The 18,378-nt window shown below is 59.6% G+C and overlaps 4 protein-coding genes across 5 annotated transcripts; 1 reads left to right on the top strand and 3 right to left on the bottom strand.

The window, feature by feature from the left end:
• Positions 1–767: 767 nt before the first annotated feature.
• SNRPG (small nuclear ribonucleoprotein polypeptide G) lies at positions 768–3,707 on the bottom strand. Of its 2 annotated transcripts, none has more exons than XM_030464171.1 (4): positions 3,646–3,707; positions 2,527–2,549; positions 1,304–1,428; positions 768–947 (listed from the first exon to the last, which is right to left on the bottom strand). In XM_030464171.1, exons 2-4 carry the CDS (start codon positions 2,543–2,545, stop codon positions 897–899), a joined length of 195 nt encoding a protein of 64 aa, XP_030320031.1. In that variant the 5' UTR covers positions 2,546–2,549; positions 3,646–3,707; the 3' UTR covers positions 768–896. The 2 variants fall into 2 exon arrangements, with proteins under 2 accessions (XP_030320031.1, XP_030320029.1); XM_030464169.1 differs by lacking the exon at positions 3,646–3,707 and adding an exon at positions 2,760–2,849.
• Positions 3,675–5,728, bottom strand: FAM136A (family with sequence similarity 136 member A). The gene is given in 4 exon segments (XM_030464167.1): positions 3,675–3,873; positions 4,657–4,797; positions 5,597–5,605; positions 5,607–5,728. Coding segments are annotated over 4 exon segments (417 nt in total). The 5' UTR covers positions 5,685–5,728; the 3' UTR covers positions 3,675–3,684.
• Positions 5,729–6,947: 1,219 nt separating this feature from the next.
• Positions 6,948–8,758, top strand: BOLA3 (bolA family member 3). Its single transcript, XM_030464168.1, has 5 exons — positions 6,948–7,012; positions 7,709–7,768; positions 7,854–7,977; positions 8,201–8,289; positions 8,635–8,758. The coding sequence occupies exons 1-5, from the start codon at positions 7,001–7,003 to the stop codon at positions 8,698–8,700; spliced, it is 351 nt and encodes a 116-aa protein (XP_030320028.1). The 5' UTR covers positions 6,948–7,000; the 3' UTR covers positions 8,701–8,758.
• A 3,558-nt stretch (positions 8,759–12,316) lies between these two features.
• On the bottom strand, positions 12,317–17,584 carry TGFA (transforming growth factor alpha). The gene is made up of 5 exons (XM_030464166.1): positions 17,479–17,584; positions 15,121–15,168; positions 13,512–13,635; positions 12,756–12,905; positions 12,317–12,632 (listed from the first exon to the last, which is right to left on the bottom strand). The coding sequence occupies exons 1-5, from the start codon at positions 17,510–17,512 to the stop codon at positions 12,485–12,487; spliced, it is 504 nt and encodes a 167-aa protein (XP_030320026.1). The 5' UTR covers positions 17,513–17,584; the 3' UTR covers positions 12,317–12,484.
• Positions 17,585–18,378: the final 794 nt, after the last annotated feature.

Here is an 18,378-nt window from a genome sequence, read left to right as displayed (position 1 = left end):
CTTTCCACGAGGTTTTTGTCTGGGATTATCTGCTCTGGCTGCTGCAGCTCGAACCAGATGTTGCTGGTATGAAGAACACGAATGTGAAGGTTGGGAAGGGAGACTTCAAATCCCACCCCATGGGTCTCAAGGTGAACAAAACAGCAATAAAAGCTAAAAAAAAACCCAAAAAAAAGGTGCTGTCATCTTAAAAAAAAAGTTACTGTTCCTTGTGGAGTCTCTTCCAAGGGGTGAGGCCACCCTGGTCAGCACCTTTCTGTGAAAAAGTGACCCCAAAACTCAGCCCTGCTCATCAGGAGTGGAGATAGAAGCTCATTTAGTCTCCAAAACAAGCCAAAAAAGGTTAGTTTTTACCCAGCTGGCACTTAGGAGAAAAATCTGAAGGTTTATTCCCTCCCCCCCCTAGGTTTCAGTTCTTGAACCACAGCTCTGGGATGCCAAAGGAGACAAAAAAACACCCAAAGAGCACAAAAAGACCCCCAAACACCAAGCATACAAACAAAAAAAACACACCACAAAAAACCAAACCCACAATTTACAAGAAATTTCCTGATTTCCAGGCAGCACAACTCAAATCCTCCACACCCCCTTCCCCATGGGGAAATTTCCCATTTTCCTGCTAATTAATCACTTACCTCCAGCCCAACCAAGCTCACCTCAAAGGTGTAGAGCTAATTAACACCCAATCAATTAATCTTCGTGAGAAATGGGGAGTTTAAATCAGTCAAAAAAGATCTCTCTGCTCCCCAAACAGCAACTGACAACCATTACTCAACCATTACAAAAATTTATTTAACAAAAGGAGAAAAAAGAGTCAAGTTTACACTGCGGGGATGCTTCAGGGAGTAAACAAATGAGGTGAAAGGTCATCAGGACCACTAACGAGGCAGGTTCCTCTATACTCGTTCCAAAGCTTCCAGCATAATGATGCTGTTTCCTCTGATTACCTAAAAGTGGAAAATTAAAGATGATGGGATGAGATGCAGCAGACTGACACCCCCCCACACCTCCAATTAATTGTGCTGTGCCAGAAGTTGAGGTGAATTCCATCACTGAAGGGAAAAAAAAAACAGATTTTAAACGTAAAAACCTCAGGGGTTGTTCTGTAAATCCATCCAGTCCTCAAAATTCTTCTCATAAATGCATCCACTCCTCAAATCAACCTCATAAACACACCCACCCCTTAAAATCCATCACATGAACGCATGTGCTCTTCAGAACTGGTCTCAGAAGTGCACCCACTCCTCAGGATTCACCTCAAAAACACCTCCACTCCTCACAGCCTGCCCCAGCCCCCTCTCACCACCATGCCAATGTTGTTCTGCTGCCCTCCCGGCGCCATCTCCACGCACTCATCGATGACGAGGTTCATGAAGGGATCAAAGCCCCGCAGGATCCCCTGGACGTGTCGCCCACCGTTCAGCTTCACTGTCAGGAGAGGAGGAGAAAGAGAGGGGAGAGGAGGAGGAGGAGGAAGAGAGGGGAGAGGAGGAGGAGGAGGAAGAGAGGGGAGAGGAGGAGGAGGAGGAAGAGAGGGGAGAGGAGGAGGAGGAGGAAGAGAGGGGAGAGGAGGAGGAGGAGGAGAGAGGGGAGAGGAGGAGGAGGAGGAAGAGAGGGGAGAGGAGGAGGAGGAGGAAGAGAGGGGAGAGGAGGAGGAGGAAGAGAGGGGAGAGGAGGAGGAGGAAGAGAGGGGAGAGGAGGAGGAGGAAGAGAGGGGAGAGGAGGAGGAGGAAGAGAGGGGAGAGAGGAGGAGGAGAAGAGGGAAGAGGAGGAGGAGGAGAGGGGAGAGGAGGAGGAGAAGGAGAGGGGAGAGGAGGAGGAGAAGGAGAGGGGAGAGGAGGAGGAGAAGGAGAGGGGAGAGGAGGAGGAGAAGGAGAGGGGAGAGGAGGAGGAGAAGGAGAGGGAGAGGAGGAGGAGAAGGAGAGGGGAGAGGAGGAGGAGAAGGAGAGGGGAGAGGAGGAGGAGAAGGAGAGGGGAGAGGAGGAGGAGAAGGAGAGGGGAGAGGAGGAGGAGAAGGAGAGGGGAGAGGAGGGAGAGAAGGAGAGGGGAGAGGAGGAGGAGGAGGAGAGGGGAGGAGGAGGAGGAAGAGAGGGCGAGAAGAGGGACAAGGAGAGGGAAGAGGAGAGGGTTGAACAGAGCCAGGACAGGGCAGGCACTGCCAGCCCCAGCTCAGGGAGGGACCCAGGGTTTGTTGATCAAAAGCATCGTAACTCATGAGGTAAAACCAGACCCGTTTGAAGGGGGGAATCGTTAAATTAATATGGACCCAATTTGTGGATTTAAACCCTGAAACCAGTCAGGGCTCGCTCTGGTCCCTTCTGAGCCCCACAGCCCTTTTCCCACCCCCCATTCCCGCTCCAGGACATGAGGGAAGGGGATGGCTCCTCACAACCCTTTTATGAGCACCCGCACCCCCGCACTGCCGCTCCAGGGACCCGTGAGGAGCCTGGGTGGGGGTGAACGCAGGGGGCTTCCCCCAACCCCTTCCCCAGCGCACAGACCCGCAGCCAGAGCAGCTCCACTCACACGACAGCTTCTTGTCCATGAACCTGCAACGAGAAAGCGGCGGCGGCTCAGCCCGGAGGGAAGGTGTAGGAGCACCCACCTCCCCTCACCGCCGCCATGACACCGGGGGCCGTGGGGCACGCCGGGAAACCGGCGGGTGCTGGATGGCGGCAGTCCCGTTCCTGCCACGCTCCCTCCCCGGCTCCCAACCTCCCCCCGGCTCCCAGCCTCCCCCCGGTGCCCCCCGTTCGCACTTCTTCAGCTCGGGCGGGTGCGCTTTGCTCATGGCGTCTCCTCAGACCCCTCACGCCGCTGCTCGCACCGCGCTCTGACGTCACCAAGCCACGCCTCCTTTCCCCGCCGCCTAATATAGCCGAGCCCTCGCCTCGCCCCGCCCCTTTCCCCATCCTTCCCTCGCGCCTCCCCGGTAGCCAATCAGCGCTCGCCGCGGCCTCTACCGCACTCCTCCGAGTAGCGGCGCGCAGGCGGGAAAAAGAAAAGGGCTCTGGGGTGCGCGGGAAGCGGCTACACGGAGGGGTACGGCAGTGCGGCCTGGCACTGCGGGGGACAGGGGGTGACCCTGGGCAGGGCCCCAACCCCGCAGAGCACCGAGCACTGCACAGGGGCTGCGGGGTCTGCGGGCACCCGGGGGCCACCCTGAGCATGGCCCAGCCCGCACCGAGCACCGCACACCGCACACGAGCTCTGCATACACCCGGGGGTCACCCTGAACACGGCCCAGCCCGCACCGAGCCCCGCATAGGGGCTGCGGGCTCTGCCTGCACCCGGGGGTCACCCTGCGCATGACCCAGCCCGCACCGAGCACCGCACACCGCATACGAGCTCTGCATACACCCGGGGGGTGACCCTGAGCATGGCCCAGCCCGCACCGAGCACCGCACACGGGCTCTGCACGCACCCGGGGGTCACCCTGAGCACTGCGCACCCACAGAGACCACCCCGAGCTCTGCACACGCGTGGGGCGGGGGGGGGGGGGCGCACACCTCGGGCCCTGCAAGGACACGCAGGGGTCACCACCCCCCACGCCATGCACACCCACGCAGCCATCCCCCCCACTACACCTCCTGAGTGTCACCCCACACCCCTCCCAGCACCCCCGTGTCCCCCCAGCCCCGTCACCTCGCCGTGCCCGAGCGCGGGGGTGACGCCGGCGCCCCGTCACTGGGGGATGGCGGCCAGGCCCTCCTTCATCTTCTTGGCCATGGCAGGGACCAGGCGGAGGTGGTCGTTCCCACAGGTGGCCAGGCAGGAGTCCAGCTGTCCCCTCACCCCTGCCTGTGTCCCCCCGGCCTCCAGCGCGTCCCTGGCTTCGTCATTGCAGCGCAGCGTGCAGCGGCTCAGCCGGTCCTGGGGGGGATGGAGGGGTCAGCGGGTGCCTTCTGCCCCAACCCCAGACCCCCCTTTTGGGGAAGGGGGTTCCTTTGGTGTGTCCCCTCCTCACAGAATGAGCAGAGTTGGGAGGGACCTCGGAGATCACCCAGCCCAGCTCCCCACTAAAGCAGGAGCACCCAGAGCACATCCCACAGGACTGGGGTTGGATTTTAGAGGTCACTTCCAACCCAAAGTATTCCATGAGTCCAGGATTCCAGGAGTGCATCCAGGTGGGGTCTGAACATCTCCAGAACAGGGGACTCCACACCTCCTTGGGCAGCTGTGCCCGTGCCTTGGTACCCTCAGAGTCAAGAAGTTTTTCCTCACGTTTAAATGCCACTTCCCCTGTCCCAGCTCCTGCTCCTCGCCCCTCATCCTGTCCCTGGGAATTCCTGAGAAGAGTCCAGCTCCATCCCCCCTGCACCCACCCTTTGGATCCTTGTGGGCACTGACAAGGTCTCCCCTCAACCCCCTCTTCTACAGACCACAGAGTGCAAACCCTTTCCCTGTAGGAGAGATGCTCCAATCCCCCAATCCCCTTCCTCATCCTCCCCTCTCCCTGTGGGGAGCCCAGCACTGGATCCAAAATTCCAGCTGGTGGGAAGGAAGGGGTCCCAGGGCAGAGCAGAGGGGGGAGAACCCCCTCCCTCCCTCCAGCTCCTGCCCACCCTCTTCTTGATGCAGCCCCCTGGCAACAAGGGCCCCCTGAGGGCTCTACCAGGACACCCCCCACCCCAAAAAGATCCCCAGAAGTGTCACCTGGAAGTGCTGCAGCTCGGAGGTGACAATGGCCTGGGCCTGGGCCAGGGGTGCGTGGCAGCGCTCGATGCAGCGCTGGACCTGCTGCATGGTGGCCCCCCCGTCCTCACAGCACCGGGCACTGCACCGGAACATGGCACCCTGGGGGGGGGACACCCCAATAGGGACACCAACACACCTCACACATAACCCCTCCCCACCTTATTGCTCTGGGGGAGCACCATGAGGGGGATGGGGAAGCCTGGGGTCTGTGTGCAGCCCCCACACCCCTCCCCAGGCATGGGGGGCACAGGGTATGGACTGGGGGGTGGGGGGACATGGGGCATATCTGGGGGCAGAAAGGATGGGGGGGGGGGAAGACCACAAGGCATGGGGGGCACAGGGCAAGAAATGGGGGGGAGGGAGGGTGTATTTGGGGGCACAGGGCAAGAAATGGGGGAAGGAGGGTTTATTTGGGGGCACAGGGCATGGGGGGGGCACAGGGCATGAGCTGGGTGGGGGGCATAAGGCATGACATGGGGGTGTACAGGGCATATCTGGGGGCAAAAGCATAGGAGACATGGGGGATGAAATGAGGGGGGCACAGGGCATGAGCTCTGGGGGGGCACAGAACATGTCTGGAGGCACAAGAAATGGGGGGGTCTGGGAATAGGGGGGCTCAGGGCATGTGCTGGGGGGCACAGGGCATGACACGGGGGGGGGCACACAAAGCCTGCACAGTGCGAGTGGGGGGGTACACACGGGACAGGCACTAGAGGGGAGCACACAAGGGGTGGGGGCACGGGGCGTGGGGGGGGGGGTGCAGCCCATGCAGGGGGGGCACAACGAACACTCACGGGAAAGGGACGGGAAGGGGGGGGGTAGCATTTTCCTCGGGTCCTGGAGCTCCCCCCACCCCCTTCCTCTGGACCGCCCCCCCCACTGCCGGACCTCCCCCCACCTGCATGCCGGCGGATCCGGTCCCGCTCCAGAGCCTGCACCACCTCCTCCACCGCCGCCTGCACCCGAACCTGCGCTTCCTCCGCCATCCCGGGACCCCCCCAGCACCGGGGAGGGAGCGGAGAGACCCAACCCCCCCCCAGCACCGCCCCGGGGAGGGACCGGAGAGACCCAACCCCCCCAGTACAGTCCTAGGGAGGGGACTGGAGAGACCCAACCCTCCCCCAGTACCACCTCGGGAGGGACTGGAGAACCCAAACCCCCCAGTACCGCCCATGGAGGGACCGGAGAGACCCAACCCCCAAAGTACCACGTTCGGGAGGGACCGGAGAGACCCAACCCCCCCAGTTACCGTCCTAGGGAGGGACTGGAGAGACCCAACCCCCCCCAGTACCGCCCATGGAGGGACTGGAGAGACCCAACCCCCCAGGTACCACGTTCGGGAGGGACCGGAGAGACCCAACCCCCCCAGTACCGTCCTAGGGAGGGACTGGAGAGACCCCAACCCCCCCAGTACCGCCCATGGAGGGACCGGAGAGACCCAACCCCCCAAGTACCACGTTCGGGAGGGACCGGAGAGACCCAACCCCCCCAGTACCGTCCTAGGGAGGGACTGGAGAGACCCAACCCCCCCAGTACCGCCCATGGAGGGACTGGAGAGACCCAACCCCCCAAGTACCACGTTCGGGAGGGACCGGAGAGACCCAACCCCCACAGCTCTTCCCTCATCCACTGCTGGAATGAATGGGGATGGCACAGGAGACCTTCTGCAGGTTCATAGAACCATGGAATCCCAGAAAAATGCCAGGTTGGAAGGGACCTCGAGCATCATCTGCTCCAATCCTTGTTATATTACTGTTTCTGTGAGGTGTCCCAGCACCCCTCGAGCTGAGACTTCCAACTTTCCAAAGTGGGGGAATCCACTCCGCCCCCTGAGAGACCATTCCAGTGTCTGACTGTGCTCAGGGTGGAACATTTTCCTCCGATGTCCAAAGGGAATCTCCCCAGGAGCACCTTGTGCCCATTGCCCCGTGTCCAGGGGGCTCCGTGTGATGGGGGGGGCTCCACCTCTCCGCAGCCCCCCTTGCAGCACGGGCCCATCATGGAACCATGCCGAGGCCTCGCTGACCGACCCAGAGCTCAGGATTCTTTTTCCCCCAGGAGCTCAGGATTCTTTCTCCCACCTTCTTGGGGGGGGATTTGGGGTTCCCCCGGGGGTCCCAGGCTGCCCCCTCCCAACCCCCCCCCCCCGCAACGCGGGGCGCAGCCTCCTTCAGAGTCCTCCGAGCCGCCAGGGGGCGCTGCGGCAGAAAGGGCAAGGGGGCGTTCCCTGCTCTGACTCCGCCCCCTGTCTGTGATTGGCTGATCGCTGAGCGACATCTGCGCGCCAAGGCAACCGCCCGCCATGTCGGGTCAGGTGTGTGCGGTGTGGGGTCTGTGGTGCGGGGCTGGGATGCGGGGTTCTGTCAGGGTTTGTGTCTCCCTCGGGCACTGCCGGGCTCAGCCCGGGCTGTGGTTGGGCTCCTGCATTCGGCTCTTAGCGGGAGATCCCTTCCGAGGATTTCGGAGGGGGTGGGTGGGGGAGGCCGCTCCCCGGGTTTCCCGCGGTGTTCGTACTGCTGACCTGGTTAGGTTCTGTCAGTGCTAACCTGGTTAAGTGCTGTCACTGCTGACCTAGTTAAGTGCTGTCAGTGACCTGGTTAAGTGCTGTCACTGCTGACCTGGTTAAGTTCTGTCAGTGCTAACCTGGTTAAGTGCTGTCACTACTAACCTGGTTAAGTGCTGTCACTGCTGACCTAGTTAAGTTCTGTCAGTGCTAACCTGGTTAGGTTCTGTCAGTGCTAACCTGGTTAAGTGCTGTCACTGCTGACCTGGTTAAGTTCTGTCACTGCTAACCTGGTTAACCTGTCACTGCTAACCTGGTTAAGTGCTGTCACTGCTGACCTAGTTAAGCACTGTCACTGCTAACCTGGTTAACCTGTCACTGCTAACCTGGTTAAGCACTGTCAGTGCTAACCGTTAAGTGCTGTCACTACTAACCTGGTTAAGTTCTGTCACTACTAACCTGGTTAAGCTCTGTCCCTGCTGACTGCTGTATTTCTCCCCTCCCAAGTGCTGTTTGCTGTCGGTCTCCACAGCACGGAGCGGTGGAGCTGCCCTCCCCCAGCTCGCTGTAAGTGCCTCCCCCCCTCCCCGTCTCTCCCCGGTGCACCCCAAGGTTTCTCACCTTTATTTTGTCTCTCTTTCCCCCTCCTCAGCTGCTCCTGCGCCGGGGGCCCTGGCGGAGCTTCAGCTCACAGTCTGATGGAGAGGCTCGAGTCACCCGAGTCCTGCGGGAGAAGTTCCCCCGTGCCTCCTCCATCAGGGTCGTGGACATTTCAGGTGCACAAAAACCTCTGGCTTTTCCCCTTCCCTCCCCCCAGAGGAAACCAAACCCCCCCCCAATATGCCCCTGTGTTTTGTCTGTCCCCAGATCCCCCCCTCGCTTGGGGATCTCAAGGGATGAGGGGTGTGGGGGCCTCCAGTTTTGCTCAGGTGTTTTTCTGTATTTTTGTTTGTTTATGGTTTTTTTTTTTGGTTGTTCTTTTTTTTTTGTGATCCCCAGGTGGCTGTGGGGCTATGTATGAGATTCACATAGAGTCAGAGGAGTTCAGAGAGAAGAGAACAGTGCAGCAGCACCAGATGGTCAATCAGGTGAGGGGAGGGCACTGGAGGGTGTTCTGTGTCTGCCCTCCCTCTGCTTTCCCTCCCCTCCCTCTCCCCTTTTCCTCTCCCTCTCCCCTCTCCCTCTTCCCTTTCTCTCTCCCCTTTCCCTCCTCTCCCTCTCCCTCTCCTTTCCCTCCTCTCCCCTTCCCCTTTCCCTTCCCCTCCCTCTCTGCTTTGTGTGCAGGTTTTAGTGTAGCTGTGCACGTATCACTTTGGGATGGGACTCTGAGGAGCTCCTGTGCTTTTGCTAAATACAGTTCTCTATTTTTGCATCTCTTAAAGCTTCTTTTCTGTGCCCAGGCAGTCTCAGTGCTGGGGTTTTGTCTGTTGCAGGCTCTGAGTGAGGAGATCAAGAGCATGCACGGGCTGCGGATCTTCACCTCCACCCCCAAGCCCTGATGGTGTTTGTGCACTCACCAGCCACTCAATAAAGCTGCTCCTCTAGTGCTCCACTCAATTTCTGCCTCAGAGTACCTGAAGTTTCCCCCTCAAGTCCTACATTTGCAATTTGAGCAGCTCTGTGGGGCCGGGGGAGGAGAAGAAAAGTTGGAAGGAAAAACTTGATTGAAACTTTATTGCCTTGCCAGGCAGGGGAAAGGGACAGGCACTTCTTTGCCTTTTCCCCCCCCCATCCAAGGCTGCTGCCAAGGGGAGTTTTGAGGCTTGAGTGCCCCTCAGCCAAACCAAGCACTTCCAAAAAAATGAGCTGAGCCCCTCGGGGCTGGGTTCCATCCTGGGGCCAGAGGGAACTTGGTCAAAACCAGTTGTGCAGCACTGGGAACTGGGAGCAGGTGTGGGATGCAGGCTGAGAGGTCCCATCCTCAGTGTGGTTCTGGGGCAGGCAGCTGGCAGGTTTCAACCCCCCCAGGGTGGTGCAGAGTGGCAGTGACACATGGCTGATCACAGAATCATGGAATTGGCTGGGTTGGAAGGGATCTCAGAGATCATCAAGTCCAACCCTTGATCCACTCCTGCTGCAGTTCCCAGCCCATGGCACTCAGTGCCACATCCAGGCTCTTCTTAAATATTTTCCAGAATTGGCCCCAAAAAGCCCAACTCCTAAGTAAAGGCAACAGAGAGGGGGTTTATGGCTGGCTGCACATAATGTGTCCCTTATTAATGATGGAGCCATGAGCCAGCCTTTTATTGATCTGCAATAGAGATATCTAACCTCCCCATGAATAAAAAATGGAATAAGAGCTTGGAAATAGGCTCAGTAATAGCACAGGAACCCCAAAGGCTGGGGATGGATAAAACAGTGATGGGGAAATGGCTAATGGGTGGCTACCTGCCCTGGCTCCTGCTAGCCACACTGCCAGGGGGACAGCAGCCTGAAATAAGAATCATAGAATCGTCGGATGGGCTGGGTTGGAAGGGAGCTCAGAGCTCATCAAGTCCAACCCTTGATCCACTCCCACTGCAGTTCCCAGCCCATGGCACTCAGTGCCACATCCAGGCTCTTTGGAAAGATCTCCAGACACGGAGAATCCACTCCTTCCCTGGGCAGCCCATTCCAATGCCTGATCACCCTCTCCAGAAAGAAATTCTTTCTCATCTCCAACCTAAACCTCCCCTGGCACAACTTGAGACCCTTTGTGCCCTCTTGTCTTGCTGAGAGTTGCCTGGGAAAAGAGCCCAACCCCCCCCTGGCTCCAACCTCCTTTCAGGGAGTTGCAGAGAGTGATGAGGTCTCCCCTGAGCCTCCTCTTCTCCAGCCTCAACACCCCCAGCTCCCTCAGCCCTTCCTCACAGCAATTCTGCTGGATCCCTTCACAGCCTCCTTGCTCTTCTCTGCACCTGCTCCAGCACCTCAAGCTCCTTCCTGAACTTCCTGAGGGGCCCAGAACTGGACACAGGACTCAAGCTGTGGCCTCACCAGCGCTGTTGTCCCCAGAGGTGAAGCAGGGAGAGGGAAGGAGCAGCTGAAGTTTCCCTGTCCTTGGAGCCCAGCTTCGGGATCAGTTCCTGCAGAGCAGCCAGCTCCCTCCTGTCCATCAGGTGGAATTCCTGGCAGGGAGAACCAAACACAAAGTGAATTCACTTCTGGAAACCTCGTGCAAGGGTTGTGGGGGGGCTGGGACCTGGCTGGGTTCAGAGAACCTGAGCTGCTGCTGCCACTCGCTGGCTTTGGGGAGAAATTCAAGCATTTCCACCCAATAAAACCTTTTTCTGCTGCATCCCTGAGGAGTCCTTGGCCCCCTCAGAGTCAAGAAGTTTTTCCTCACGTTTAAATGCCACTTCCCCTGTCCCAGCTCCTGCCCCTTGCCCCTCATCCTGTCCCTGGGAATCCCTGAGAAGAGTCCAGCTCCATCCCCCCTGCACCCACCCTTTGGATCCTTGTGGGAATGGATCTGGGGGGGTGGCAAAAAAACAGGGAATGAACTTGGGGGGGGGGGGAGGCACAGAAGATGTTTGGGGGTCACAGGACATGGGGGCGGGGGGCTCAGGGAATGGGGAGGGAACTGGGGGGCTGGGGGGACACAGAGGGGGCACAAAGCATGCAGGGGAGACACAAACCTGCAGAGAGGAGGGGGGGCAACACGGGGCATGGGGGGGGTGCAGCCCATGCAGGGGGGACACAATGAACACTCACGGGAGGGGAAAGGGGGGGGGGTAGCATTTTCCCCAGGTCCCGGAGCTCCCCCCACCCCCCTCCCTCTGGACCCCCCCCCCCTACCTGCATGCCGTGGATCCGGTCCCGCTCCGGATCCTGCTCCCGAACCTGCGCTTCCTCCGCCATTCCGGGACCACCCGGCACCTGGGAGGACCGAGAGACCCAACCCCCCCCCCAGTACCGCCCCGGGGAGGGACCGGAGAGACCCAACCCCCCCCAGTACCGGGACCGGAGAGACCCAACCCCCCCAGTACCGGGACCGGAGAGATCCAACCACCCCAGTACCGCCCCAGCACCGGGATCGCTCATCCCAACCCCCCTCAGCACCGCCCATGGGGAGACCATCGGGAGGGTCCATAGCAGTTATTATTATTATTATTAATTATTATTATTATTATTCCATGGAGGTTATTATCGAGCTGTCTGCCCCCCCCCCCAGCCCAGCGAGGCACCTGCAGCCCAGCTGGTCCGACCCCCCCCCCCAAACCCACTGCTCCCTCCTTCCTCCACAATTTCAGCTGAAAACGTGGGGAAATGGGGCTGAGCCCCCCAGCCTGCACCCCAAAAGCTGCCCCATCCACAACACCCCCACCCTTTTCCTTCATGAATATTCCCCCTCCCAAAAAAAAGCCCCAAGAGACTGATTTTTCTGAAAAAAGTGTCCTTTATGTCACTTAAATAACTATAATTCAGGTATTAGGGGACCAAAAAAACAAAAAAAAACCAAAAAAAACCTGAAACAAAACCAAAAACGAAACAGCCGATCACGACGACATATTATAGAAATCAAAATTAATTTAAACCACACAAAATAAATTAAAACATTAAATATTAACTTTCAGTGCAAGATATACAGAAGACATGAGAATAACCAGGACTTTAAAAAAAAAAAAAAAGGAAAAAAAAAGAAAAACAAACAAATAACCCCCAAAAAAGGTAAAAAAAGCTTCGGGTTGGTTATGATAAAAACTACGGAGAGGATTAACTGGGGTTAGAGCACCGGTCCAAGGAGGTCCCTAGGATTAAAGTTCATTTTATTATTAATAAAAAGCTCAGGTCTGTCCCCAAAGTGCACCTGGAGCTGTGCAGAGCCTTGGCTCGGTAGAAAAATAAAGCCCATAAAGCCCCAGCCTGCGGGGAGGAGGAGGAGGAGGAGGGGGCTCTGGGTTACCAAAAGAACCAAAAAAACCCAAAACAAACCCCGAAGTGAACAAATTCAAATCAAAAATAAAACCCCAACCCCCTCCCAGGGTGGTTGGGGTCAGGCTGTGCAGCGCTGCTCCCCACCTGCCATGGGGGAGAGGAGGAAGGGGTGAGGGGGGGGTGGGGAAACCAAATGAAAAAAATAAAAATCCAAGGCTAAAGAAATAAAAAATCAAACCAAAAAGAAGCCCTAAAGGAAACCAAACCAAAAAGAAGCCCTAAAGGAAACTGAACCCAAACCCAAACCAAGCCCCAAAGCAGAGCAGAGACACAGCGCTGGTCCTGGGTGGGGGGGTGGAGGTGGTGGGACCCTCCCCACACCCCCACCTCTCTCAGACCCCCGTGGGAGGGGGCTGGGGAGGGTGGTTACACCCCGGGGGGTGTGGGTGTCCTCCCAGTCCCCTTCCCCGTGTGGGGGTGGCAGCAGGAGGTCCCCCCTTTCAGCAGCCCCCCTGGTTTCTCTGGTCCCTCCGGCGCCCGGCACCACCGGCACCGCGTCCGCAAGCGGCAGCAGCTGGAAGGGAGCAGGAGGGGGGGGTCAGGGGGTGCTCGATCCCCCTCCTGGGGTCCTCAAATAGATGGGGAGGGGGAGTTGAGCCCCCCCTTCCCCCCACCCCCTCCAGCCCCCTGCACTTACTGTATGAGCACGCAGGCGCCGATGAGCAGCGCCGAGGCCACCACGGAGACCACGAGCAGGGCGGTGATGGTTTGCTTCTTCTGGTTGGCAGCCACCACGGCCAGCAGGTCAGCGTGCTCACAGCGGGTCCCCACGTACCCCGAGTGGCAGCTGGGGGTGGGAAAGGCACTGGTGTCACCCCAGGATGGGGGGGAGTGGGGAAGGACATCAGTGACAACAAGCACGGGGTGGGAAAGAGCATTGGTGTCACCAAGGAGAAGGGATGGGGAAGGGATGGGGACCAGAGACATCAAGGATAGGGAAGGGATGGGGACCAGTAACACCATCATGGGGAAGGGATGGGAACCAGTGACACCGAGGATGGGGAAGGGTTGGAATTGGGATGGGGACCAGTGACACCAAGGATGGGGAAGGAATGGGGACCAGTGACATTGAGGATGGGGAAGGGATGAGCACCAGTGACACCAAGGATGGGGAAAGGGATGGACACCAGTGACACCAAGGATGAAGACAGAGGACAGACACTGGTGTCACCAAGGATGGGGAAGGGATGTGCATCAATCCCTCCAGGGTTTGGAAAGGAAAGGGAATCACTGCCCCCAAAGATGGGCTGGAGAAGACCATCATCATCATCATCATCACCCCCCATCACTTGGTGCCCAGCTGACCCAGCTCCAACCCCCTTTTTTTGGGCCTCCCTGTGTCCCCCCCATCTCCATGGGTTCCCCCCGAGGTGCTGGGGTCCCCACCACTCACACACACGCTGGTTTCTCCTCCTGCACCAGGAATCTGCAGGTGCCATGGAAGCAGAACTGTCGGTGGGAGTCGGGGCAGTCGTTGAAGTGGGACCTCACGGCTGCTGCCACCGGCGGGCCCGTGGCTGCCAGAGAAAAACAACATTTTTTTTGGTTTTTTTTGGGGGGGGTAGGTGGAGGGGGGAACTCCTTAAAGCACCTCGATTTTAAGCCTGGAAATGTCAAGTTAGGGATTCCCGGGTAGAACCTGGGTTTGGGACCACCCAAAGGAGCCCAGCTGGCTCCGAGGAGGGGAAATAAAACTCCCGAGGAGCTTCAAATGGAGGAAAGAGTTAATGAAAAGGGGGGAGGCATGGGGTTTGGGGTCCTGTTTTCCATTACATCCCCCCCTGGTTTAAATTATCGTCCTGCAGCAGACGGAAAAGGAAGATCCTGGGGGGGTTGGGGGATATAAAAGCACATCCGACGGCTGTTGTTTCAAAGCCACCTCAAATTCCTGATTTATGGCAGGCTGGGGGAAACTCAACCCACCAATGTCTTGGGGGGGGGGGGGGAGGGGGGGTCCTGCATCCCTGGCTCTGGTGGTCTCACGTCCCCCATGCTGGTGGTGAGGACAATGAGAGACCCAGGGTTTGGAGCTGGAGGAGGTGGTGGCAGTGTCCTCAGGGATATTCCCCCCCCCCCCTACATTCTCTCCTCCCCCCAGGAGGGGGCTGTATGGTGGCAGGCTACCCCTGCCTCAGTTTCCCCTTAAAAAAAAAAAAAAATTTCACCATTTTGGAGAGTTTTCACCCCAGTTTGGGGGAGGTTTTAACACAGTTTACATATGCTGCCAGCCCAGCAGTGACACCCGTGTCCCCCGTGTCCCTTTGTCTCCCCCAGGCTATCAGCAGCATCTCCCCAGCTCTGCAGGGGAGGGGGCTCCTCCATCAATCCCCAGTGCACTTGCATCTGTCAGCCACATTGCAGCCCCCTCCTCCCCACACTGCTGCCACCCACACACACCCTGTCCCCAAGGTGTCCCCAACCAGCACCCTGCCCCCCCCCTTTCCCCCAGCTTGGCCACGCACCCATGGGGAACGCTGCTGCTGCTGCTGCTGCTGCTGCAAGTGCTCCTTCTGTTTCCACCCCAGCTTTTTCCATCCCTTCACACACACACACAACCCCCCCCTCGATGGCAAAGCCCCCACCCCGTGCCGGGGGGGGGCCCCAGGGCCCTTGGCTGTCCCTGCCCATTGTGCCATTTTTATGAATGAGCCGATTTATCAGGCACGAGGGGCTCTGGTGCTGCCGCGGGCTGGCGTCAGGCACCGGCAGCTTTTTAAAAAATAAACCCCCCCAAAAAACAAGAGGGGGGAGAAAACCCCCCCCAGTCCCTCCCCCCAACATCCCCTAGGGACCCATTATCCCCACCCCACCTGGGGGACCCTTTATCCCCTTGGGGGACACACATGTGAGATCATCCCTGGGATGATCCAGCTGGGGGTGGGGGACCCGGGGGGGTTTTCTGCCCTGGTTTGGTAACTACAGCCCTCCCCCCCCCCCTCAAATCTCCTCCCCCCTGTAAGTCCCCCTCTGGGATGAATTTTTTCCCCATCCCCCAAACTCACAGCTCTGTGTTGTGTTCTCCAGCGCATGGCAGGCAGCGAGCAGCACACCTGGGGGGAGACCAGAGAGGGGAGGGGGTGTCAGTAGGATCCTGGAGGAGGGAGGTGGGGGGTTGTCACGCAAATGTTCCTCAGGTTTGGGGTTGTTTTTTTATTTCAAAAGGAAAAAAAAATAAAATTGTGCTGCTGGTCACTGCCCAACCTGCAAAGCAGCCCCTGCAGCCTCGCGGGACAGAACAACCCCCCCAAGCCGTCCTTTTTTTGGGGAGGAGGAAGGCTGGAGGGACCTGGGGACCCCCCCACCAGGATAAGAAGCTTTGCTGGGCAGCCCATCAGCCCCTTGGCTGCCTTTGACCCAATTTCCTTCAGGGCTTTAATCAAATCGTGCAGAAAAGAGACAGGACTAGGGGGGGTTGGCAGCCACAAGACCCCAGTAGCATCCCTCACTACAGTTTTTCTTTTTTTTTCCTCGTGTTGGCTTTTTTCCCCCCCTCATTTTGGCTTTTTATTTTTTTTTGTGCTGGCAGCTCCAGGCTAGAAGAGGCTTCATCCTCCTGCTGGTGCCAAGACCCCTGTGTGAGCTGGGAACCAGTGGCTGCACCGACCCCTCTGCTGTCCCAGCTCATCTGTCCTCCCAGATCCCCACCCCATGGTGGCTCCTCCACCTTCTCTCCATTACAGCCACATTGCCCAGAGAAACCTGGCTGAGAAACCCCCCCTGGATCACCCCCATCTCCAGCCACTGCTCCACAGCCTCCCAACAGTGGTTTGTCCATCCCTGGTGCTGGCCAAGGTGTCTGCTGAGACCCTGGGGACACTGAGAGATTCCAGGAGACACCATGCAGCATCTGCACCCTTGGGCTGATCGACCACACCATCCTCATCCTCACCTCCACCTCCATCTCCCCCCATCCCCTACATCCCCACTCCCCAAGGTGCCATCAATTCCCAGCCCTTTCTCTACCACCAACTTCCCAAGAAGCTCCTGATCACCCCAGGGTTTGTTCCCTGCTCCAAATCTCAACACCCACCCACACCCCCCAAGTCCCCTTGGCTCAGATTCTCCCCTCAGCTCACAGAGTGGCCAGGGGGAGGGTCCCCAACCCCCCTCTTGGGTCTGTCACCGGCTCCTCTCCCTCCACAGCCCCTGGGGACCCACGGAGGTCTCGGAGGAGGCTTGGGTTGGGGTCCTGGAGCAGCCAGCCCCCCAGGATGGGGACAGCATCTAGATGGGTGGGGACCCACAGCTCAGCCCCCCGGGATGGACAACCACAGGGCTGGAGAGCCCCAAAGCCACCCCAGGGAGCAGATGGGACATGGGTGTCCCCAGACCAAGCTGACAAAAAGTGAGGAGGGACTTGGAGGGGAGTGGGGGCCTCCCCACCCGAGGGATGCTCGGGGGAGGAGGTGAGGGTCAGGACTGGCTGCTCCCCCCAACCCAAGCACCACAAAGTCCCTCGGGCCACCGGGCTGGCATTGCCCAGCACCACGGTGACATCGGGAGGGAAAACTGCAAAAAGCCATCCGGGGGGTGGGGGAGAAGCCCCCCAGGACCACTGAAGTATCACCCCCCCACACCCCTCAAGGCTCCTGCTCACCCACCTCCTCCAGGGGCTCCACATCTGGCTCCACATCCTGCCCCTAACATCGCACACCCCACACTCGCAACAAACTGACCCTCCCCTCCTCTTAATTACCAACCCAGAGGCTCTGGTTAATTAATGAACACCCCCACACCCCCCCACCCGCAGCCGGCCGGGGCCAAGCGCGTTCCCACAGGCGAGGAGCGGTTTAAGCAAATCCTTGGGGGAGGACCCGAGCCAAATATTTCGGAGGATTTAAGGCGCAAGAAGCGACCCGTGCCCAACCCGACCACCGCCCCCCACCCCGTTTATCACCCCCCCACCTCCCCGAGCAGAAAGTGCTGCCCGGACACACGGGGCTGGATGCTCAGTGGGGAAAGTTTTTTGGAGGGCGGATCCCACCCACTCTGAGCCCCCTCCCCGAGCTGGTGGAGGGGAAATCACCGCCACCACCCCTCCGAGCCATCCCCCCGGGATATCGGGGCACCAGGGCTCGGGGTGCCGGGATATCGGGATATGGGGGTGCCGGGAGTCGGCGCCCCGTGACAGCGGGGTCCGGGGCTGTCGGGATACGGGGGATCCCGGAGCTATCGGGATACGGGAGTTCCAGGGCTGGGGGTACCCGAGCTCCGCGTACCGGACCCCAGGTTATCGGGATACGGGGGTCTTGGGGCTCAGGGTCGCGGGCTCGGGGGGTCGCGGAGTTCCAATGACGGGGGTCCCGGGGGGGTCCCGGGGCTCGGCGTCCCGCCCCCTCCCCTGCCCTCCCCGCACTTACCCATGGCCAGCGCGGCTGCCGCCTCGCCCGGCATGCTGGCGGTGGTGGCCCGGTGGCAGTGGTGGCCGGGTGGTGGCCCGGTGGCGGCGTCGGTGGCCCGGTGGTGGCCCGGCGGCGGTGGCGGGGCGAGGGGCCGGGCTCGGCGCCGGCGGAAATGGGCGAGGACTCCGCCAGCCACTGCGGCCCCGGGGCGGAGCCACCCCCAGGGTGGGCCCTGTCCCCTCCCCACGGTGCGGGGGACACACGCACAACCCCCCCTGCTCCGGGCTGGGGGTGAGATTTGGGGTCACCCGGTGTCACCAGTGGGAGCTGGGGGGTGACACCCGCGGGGGGGGCTGCGACCCCACCTCAAAGCGCTCTGAATATTCCCCATCTCCCTCCGGGACGGGGAGGGGGTGGCAGGGGCACAGCCCCCTCCAGCACTCCCCAGGGCATCACCGGCTTGAGTCTCAGTTGTCACCGAGTGTCCCTGCAGCTGCTGGTCCTCTCCGTGCCCCTTCTTCATCCTCTTCCTCACCCCCCCTTCTACACCCCTAACTCTCAAACCCTTCCTCATCCTCTTCCTCACCCCCTCCTTAGCCTTTCCTCAACCCTTCTGTAACCTCTTCTCCTCTCTGGTGCCCCCCTTGCCCATCCCTACATCAACAGGACCAAACCCCCATCCCCTTCAGAAGGGGACAGGGGACCCATTGGGGACCAAACACACCATGACGGCCGAACTCACCCTGGGACAACCACCCCAAAGCCTCCTGAGATGGAGCTTGGGGGTTACGCGTGGCCGGGGGGGCAGTCAGGGGACCCCCCCGTGCTGGTGGCCCCCGGTGCCGTGCTGGCGTCCCCAGGGAGCTGCTCCCAGCCCTGCGGTGGAGCCGGGCCGGGCCGTCCCACCGTTCCCAGGTG

Source organism: Calypte anna, chromosome 22, assembly GCF_003957555.1.
Source record: "Calypte anna isolate BGI_N300 chromosome 22, bCalAnn1_v1.p, whole genome shotgun sequence".
Lineage (NCBI taxonomy): Eukaryota > Metazoa > Chordata > Aves > Apodiformes > Trochilidae > Calypte > Calypte anna.
This window is presented reverse-complemented; position numbering and strand designations above follow the sequence as displayed.

What these genes read in the sequence shown, in the direction of transcription:
- SNRPG (XM_030464169.1), bottom strand. Translation starts at nt 2,791, where the DNA reads ATGAGCAAAGCGCACCCGCCCGAGCTGAAGAA. An exon ending in CATGGACAAGAAGCTGTCGT is followed by an intron (nt 1,429 to 2,526) that starts GTGAGTGGAGCT and finishes CTCTCCTGACAG; the next exon opens with TGAAGCTGAACGGTGGGCGA. An exon ending in AGAACAACATTGGCATGGTG is followed by an intron (nt 948 to 1,303) that starts GTGAGAGGGGGC and finishes TTCCACTTTTAG; the next exon opens with GTAATCAGAGGAAACAGCAT.
- BOLA3 (XM_030464168.1), top strand. An exon ending in CTGCCCTCCCCCAGCTCGCT is followed by an intron (nt 7,769 to 7,853) that starts GTAAGTGCCTCC and finishes CCCCCTCCTCAG; the next exon opens with CTGCTCCTGCGCCGGGGGCC. An exon ending in CAGGGTCGTGGACATTTCAG is followed by an intron (nt 7,978 to 8,200) that starts GTGCACAAAAAC and finishes TGTGATCCCCAG; the next exon opens with GTGGCTGTGGGGCTATGTAT.
- TGFA (XM_030464166.1), bottom strand. Translation starts at nt 17,512, where the DNA reads ATGCCGGGCGAGGCGGCAGCCGCGCTGGCCATGG. An exon ending in GGAGAACACAACACAGAGCT is followed by an intron (nt 13,636 to 15,120) that starts GTGAGTTTGGGG and finishes TTTCTCTGGCAG; the next exon opens with CCACGGGCCCGCCGGTGGCA. An exon ending in GGCGCCTGCGTGCTCATACA is followed by an intron (nt 12,633 to 12,755) that starts GTAAGTGCAGGG and finishes GCTCCCTTCCAG; the next exon opens with CTGCTGCCGCTTGCGGACGC.